General features: G+C 38.1%; 1 protein-coding gene across 1 annotated transcript in view; it reads right to left on the reverse strand.

Annotated features, from left to right (window-relative positions):
* The window catches only part of TSPAN8 (tetraspanin 8), a 32,695-nt gene extending 25,896 nt beyond the window's left edge, over positions 1 to 6,799 (reverse strand). Inside the window, exon 1 of the mRNA XM_066368561.1 lies at positions 6,456 to 6,799. Within this exon, the coding sequence (XP_066224658.1) occupies positions 6,456 to 6,515 (60 nt within the window). The 5' untranslated portion in view covers positions 6,516 to 6,799. The remainder of the gene's footprint in view (positions 1 to 6,455) is intronic.
* Positions 6,800 to 7,334: the final 535 nt, after the last annotated feature.

Genomic DNA, 7,334 nt, shown 5'->3' on the forward strand with positions numbered 1-7,334 from the left:
AATTTTGGTTTATTCACACAAAAATGGCTATTGTTGTGTTGACTGTTGTGATTTTTTAATTTGACAATCTGAGAAAGAGGTCAGAGCCCCTGACTAAATTAGTCAGGCACTGCATGTTTTAAAAACTCTTGCAGCACCCCAGCTGAAAATTGCTATACTGCCTATCCAGGAGGTGGTGCAGTGGATAGAGCACAGTGAATACAGCATTGAACTGGGATGCAGAGGACCCAGGTTCAAAACCCCAAGGTCACGGCTTGAGCGCTAGCTCATCCGGCTTACGCACGGGTTGCTGGCTTGAGCATGGGATCATAGACATGACCTCATGGTCGCTGGTTTGAAGCCCAAGGTCGCTGGCTTGAGCAAGGGGTCACTCGCTCTGCCATAGCTTCCCGGTCAAGGCACATATAAGAAAGCAATCAATGAACAACTAAGGAACTGCAACGAAGAATTGATGTTTCTCATCTCTCTTCCTTCCTGTCTGTCCCTATCTGTCCCTCTCTCTGACTCTCTCTGTCTCTGAAAAAAAAAAAAGAAAAAAAATGACTGTGCCAAACCAGTGGAGGAAACTAAACACTTCAATTCTTAGCAGACTCTGTTATTATGATTTTTAGATTTTTGGAAAAATGAGTGATACTTTAAATGTTTTTCTTCCCAAAATGAGTGGTATGTACTGTATCCGTGTGTATCAGCACACACAGTGGAGTGTCGCTGTGCTGGCATTCATGAGCACCTCCTGAACCTATGAAGTAAGCCAAGCACCAAAGATACCTCGCAAATTCTAATTTTAAATATATCTAAATTTAAGAGAAAGATATCAGCCACATTTTCTTCTGGCATGAATAGGGCCTGGGTAAGCACGATTCAGGTTATCTTTCTTACATTGATATATAAAATCCCTAAAGTTCACATAACTTCAAAATATGTAAAGAGAGTTGAATGTTCAACATTTGATTAGCATCCTAACGTTTCTGAATGATAACAGGATGCACATTCAGAAATATTTATCACTTTGTTTCAAATGACAGTTGCCATAAAGTAACACCTGCAGACCTATACATATTTATACATTTGCAGGGCCCGGGGCAAGAACACAAACAAGAGAGCACAAACCATAGGTCTCTATATTGAGAAGTTATAAATAACTCAAGGGGATAAACGTATATAAAATATGTTCTACTTTCCTACCTTGACAAATGCGCCCACTTAATGACCCGGAAGACAAGATTTGATACAGAACTCTCAGAGCCTGATATAAGAATGTGGCGTGGGGACAGCCAGCGGGAGCCCCCACCTTTCACTTCCGGTTCTGTCTTGAACTCGGAGGGATGTAACAGAATGGGTATGGATACCTCAGCCTGCCAGATCTGTTTACAACCTGTTTCCATTCCTGGCAAACAGCTCCCTCTTGATCACCCCTGGAGAAGGGTTTGTACAGACCCTGGACTTAGGTTTGAGGCCATTTGGGTAAGGCAAATTGTGCTTCCAGATACTCACAGTGGAGGCTGGGTTTAGGGTGAATGTATTCCTCCAGCCCTACAGATTTCTTGCCCCATGAGGCCAAAGGAGGGTCAGAATGGGGCTAAAATTATATTTAAGTTTTAAAAGCCCATCACATATAAAATACTATCATACCAGATTCCAATACATTTAACTTAAATGGTGGTTGTACTTGGGGGGGGGGGGGGAATAGCATTAATTGCACTATTATTATATGTCAATCCTTGGTTATAGGCTTTCATAAAGTATTTCAGTGAATCTTCACAGTAAACCCTGCCAGGTGAAATTATCATCCTCATTTTCCAAATGCAGAGACTCAGGCACAGAAAAGTCAAGGAACACAGAACAGGCCACAAAGGAATATGGAGTAAATTCAGGATTTGAATCTGTCTGTTTACAAAATAAACTTTCTTTCCATTCCCTTAATATTTGGTAGAAGAATTTATGCCTTATCATAATTCTTGACTTCCTATTTCCCCCTCTGTTTCAAAAGCCTACATTGAAATTTATTTATCACTCTGCACAGTGGTTTTATATTTCTGTCTCATAAAAATGCCTATAAAATATTGGCTGAAGTGTTGTTCCTTAAACGTTTACTTAGGATTATTCTGAGTTCTTTATATGAATTAAATAACTTAATCTTCACAACAACCCTGTGAAGTAGATACCACTACTCTCCCCAGTTTTACAGATGAGGAACAATAAAGCACAGAGAGGTTAACTAATTTCCACAACGTCACACAGCTGGTGATGGAGGAGCTGAGGTTCAGCCTGAGCTCTCAACCACTGAGCTCCAATGCCTTTTGTCCTTGGTATAGTTCCACACTGATTGTATGGTAGCTGGGAAATGCTGTATTTACAAAGTTTGCACATTTTTCCATCGTCCAATCTTTATCTTGAAGGATTTCATCAGCTGACAGAATGAAATATAACTGTGCCCCATTTTTTAATGTAGCCTATCTTCTAGTTATGTCTGCTCTGCATCAACTCTTTTAATTGCTCTCAGAACATCTCATCCAGAGACCCAGGCACCACATAAAATACAATGATGAACATCAAAATGCTGGTTTCTGGACATTCTCCAAAGCCTGACTTCCTTCTGCTCTCTTCAAACTGCTGCAAGCTTTGGTTTCTTTCACTTGCTGATACATTTGGCTTTACCCCTTGGCTCCTCCTTCTCACCTCACCTCATTTGCTGTTCATAATGTTCCCTCACTCTGTTTTCCTTCATCAAAGTGGGCCTCTCCATGGCTCTCCGCCTCTGGCAGTGGGTCCACTGCACCCACTGGCCGATGGCCCTGTGTTCCACACTTATCCGGAGTCCGAAGACACGACACCCCAAGCATCTACAGTACTCCGAAGCCTGAGAGAGGCATAAGAAAATGTAGGCAGTTCATCTGTTTTGACGCAAGACTCAGAGATACAGGTTTTGTACCTATAATTTATCTATAACCTAGAGCACCTCCAGTTTGCTCTAACTTACATCAACCCCTAGCATGAGTGATTAGAAGTGATACTTACTTTCACATGTTTTTCTTCAATTACTAACCAGTGGAAATCACTACATATTTATGTGGCACATCTCAAGTTCTCTCACAAAAGGAACTGGTATGTTTAACTTACATGACCACATGCATATCTTACAGATATTTCAACATCTGGCCCTACTTTGCAAAGGCTTAGTTTCACAAGTTATACCGGAAAGAATGCATTTAAAAACATAAGGCCACGGATATCTACAAGAAAACCACATCAGGGAGACCGTTAGCATTTTGCTTAAGTAAACATTAAGAATGTGACAAATTGCTAATTTCCTATGAAGGGTTGTAAAATTCCAGCTGAGGACTCTGGGTTGTGGGTAGAGGGCAAAATAGAAATAAGAAAGGTTCCTTAACCTCAGAAACTGTTCCTGCTGTCTATATTTTGAATGAGAAGGTGTTTGTTGCCTGTTGGCTGAGAAGTTACCATTGGTCTTCACAACTGTTCTTCTCACTCAAAGACTCCATTTCAAGATGCTCATATAGAGATTGTAAATCCCACCACTATGCTAATAGTAAAAACAAGACCTTTAGCCCAGGGAAGTTAGAAATATCTAACTGAAATCTATAGCATCAGACTTTGTCTTCATTACCAGAAAAACAAAGAAATAATGGTAGTCATAAAATAATCAGAGCTCCCTAGGAATGTAATAATACTGTCTAGGAACAGCCTGGTACAGATGTCTACAACTCTCCTTAAACTCTAATCTTAAATATATCATCCTGAACCTATAACATATCCCTTTTTTAGACTGTCTTATCATTTTGGTTTAAAATTCAGAACTATTCCAAATTCCTGGTTAGCTATTTAATGAAACCCTGACCTCTGATGTATTTACTTTCTATGTTGTATTTTTACAACAGAGATATATTTTAACTGTTTTATAATTTCATAATGAGCATTGCTACTGGTTAGGGTACTTTGGGACATGTTATTAAAATAGAAGCCATGCAATTATTAACATATTCATATTTTTGTTTATTTAAATGGACCATATATATTCTGCATCATAAAAAGACAATCGTTACAGGTTTTTTAAAACCAAGTATCAGGACTTCCTAGAGAAATAGCTGAGTCCAGGCCTGGGGCAGGAAATAGGGCAGTGAGCCTGAAACATCTTGTCATTCCAAATAGTGAAGAAGTTATCAAAGTTCTTAGGATCATGTCTAAAGAACTCAGGAGCCAACCTGAAGATGCTCCCGCTGGCCAAACGTGGAATAAATAACACATCAGTGAGGAAGAGAGATCTGCTGGCATTAACATTTATTATGTCATAGGATACTTAAATAAATACTTGCTTAGCACTGTTGTATGATACCAAAAAAATTAACTCATCATTTGAAATCAGGTAAAGGGTAAGAAATATTTGTGCTCCCTTTTAAAATAAAAACTAGGCACCACTGATAACCAATTAGTCAGTGAGAAGTTTCTCTTTATTGAAAGTATTATCACTAAAAAAAGGGAAAATAATAGAAATGTAATATCACTAATTTGAAACTCTTAAGGAACTAGGGATTTAGGTTCTTAAGCATCAGTGGCTACTCACATCATAAAAGGTGACAGGGTCAGACATTATGTGCCTCCTAATGAAAGATCAATTATGAAGGAGGTATATCTGCAAAATCTGAAAATTGTGACAAGACAACACACACCAGTACATAACATTTCAAGGGAGAAAAAAAAGAGAGATAAAGATGGAAGGATAACCTAAAAATGAAGATTGACATAAAAGATGTATATCAATGTGTGGGCACAATGTATGGGCCTTACTTGGATTCTAATTCAAACAGGAGCACTTATGAGGCCATGGAAAATTTGAACCCTGGATGGATCTTTGATAATCAATTAAGAAATTCCTAATACGTTTTTAGTGTGATAATGACACTGGTTATATTTTAAAAAGGAATTGTCTATCTTTTAGAGCTATATACTAAAATATTTACAAATGAAATGATATATCCAAGATTTGTTTTAAAATAATACGAGGTGAGGGAGGTGGATGACAGTATGAACAAGGAAGGACTGACCATGATTTCATGGCTATTGGGGATGGATTGGCTTGATTACCCTGTCCTATTTTGTGAGTGTTTAAAGTTGTACATAATAAAAAGCTAAAAACAAAACCAAAGTACACCGGCATTTTTTTTGTTTATATTCTACTCTCAATGTTTAACCAATTTCAAATATTCAAAGAAAAATTTATCAAGACTAACTTAAAAAAACAGGCATATATTCATGAGCTTCATTTACTATTTGCAAAGGTGGTCCATTTTCCCAGAGAAAAATGAAAAGACAAAGGCCAAGGTTTATTTCATCTGTCTATATACTCACTTACTTCACCCACATATCATCTGTACTTATTGAAGCTATTGGACATTGAATGGAAAGTCATTCTACACAGTAAGACTATTCTCTTGTAGTTATGTTTGATTAGGTATGTCATTATTTTAATAGAACACAAATTTACCAACATTTATATTCCAGCTGCCTATTTACTAGAGGTAACCAAGTTTAAAAAAAGAAGAAGAAAAAAAACCCACTTGCTCCTGTTTATACTCCATAAGCCAGTTTTTAAATCAGTATACAAAATCATTTTTTCTTTTGAACAATCTAAAATTACACCATGTATACAAAAATGTCAATTTTCCAACAGTCCTAATTGCCTCTTACCTATTGCCTTTCCGTATCTTATTTTTCTATTTTGCAATGATAAACTCCACTTTTCAATCTATTTGCTAGGCCTTATGTCAACAGACTTGTAAGGGAAACACAAGAACTTGCTAAAATACAAAACCTGTTGATTAAAAGGTGGAGTGATGACACATGGAAATCCTAACTTTACACTGCTGATACAAACCCAGTGGCTTAATCTTTCCACAATTATATTCTTCATGTTTCCCTCTCAAGATTTTTATGATCCCTTTTTTCTTCTTTGGGTCTCTGAAAATAATCCTCTTCTCAGGTCTTTGTCTCCTGGCACCCCGTCATCCACCTGTTTCAAACCCAGACGAAAAGGGTGGGGTTCGGGAGCTTGGGATCTATCCGGAGGGAATCAGGGCAGAATTTTCCCACAGAGTCCTAAAACTTGGGAGGCCTGCGTGATATACAACTAAGAATAATTGTCCTTTAATTAAGGGGTATTTTTTCCCTCTGTGATTGTTTTGCAACATTATCAAAATATTTATAAAATGTTTACCCTCAAAGATCCTGAGGTGTACTTTTTTGAGTCATTGGCTCCTTTTCAATTACTGAAATAACCAAGGAAAGAACAAACAAATCCAAACAAAAGTAAATGGAAAATACATTTTCCTCCTCCTTCTAGGTCTCTAGTGCAGAGTCTGTACTCGTTTACGATATTCATATCAAGATCCCCTTTCTTGCATAAAATTGATAATGAAAAGGAAAAAAAAAACACTTACCCAGAACAAGAAGTTGAAGATAAACATGGAATACTTTAAACAACCACTCACACCTGCCATGTCGCACAAGGCTCCAGGAATCCAGATGCTGTGGGTTTAACTGTTCCTTACAGGGTTGTCTTGCAGTGTGCTCTGGAGTAATTTGCCTGCCGAGATTTCTGTGCCCACGGCTTCACAGCAGAAATAGAAAGCAACAAGATGTGGGGGTGGGGATAGGTAATCTAGTTATTAAAGTGGATAAAAAATTAACCCGCACATTTAAATATCTCAAGGGCTATCTGTAGGCGAGTATGTTCTTTTGCTTGTCATGGCTCCTGGGGCACCGGGCCAGGATATTTATGATCCTTTCTCAAAAACTGCCTCCTCTAAAGTAAACAGATATCAAGTTAAGGGAGTGGCACTGAACCCAGGAGAGAATGGCACAGCGATACTAGGTTGTTAGATTTCAGAAACCACAACCTGACTGGCCTGCCCTCTGCTTCAACTGTACAGAAATGAGATTGTTTTGCTCTGAGATAAAAGGACATTGTGTCTCAACTTCACTTCTGCATTGCATTTTCTCAAGAATGCAAAATTTCTTTCAGATGCAATAAAATGCATTTAGAAATCTGCCAAATCAGAAGGCTTAGACACAGCAACCTTTCATCCTTTCCCTCAGAATAGTGGGAACAACCATTACATGTACCTGCCTTCTAAAGCTTCTAAATTTATTTCAATACAATTTCATGGATCCGCCTTAAACGCAGCACACACAGGTGGAGGAAGTGGGGAAGGAGAGGCTGCCCTGCCTGTCCTAAAACCATTCAGTTTTTATCTTTATTTCTTTGTGATGTAAATGAAAAAAAATTCTCAGGAGTCACTCTCTGAGTTCTCTTATTG

Source organism: Saccopteryx leptura, chromosome 2, assembly GCF_036850995.1.
Source record: "Saccopteryx leptura isolate mSacLep1 chromosome 2, mSacLep1_pri_phased_curated, whole genome shotgun sequence".
Taxonomy (NCBI): Eukaryota; Metazoa; Chordata; class Mammalia; order Chiroptera; family Emballonuridae; genus Saccopteryx; species Saccopteryx leptura.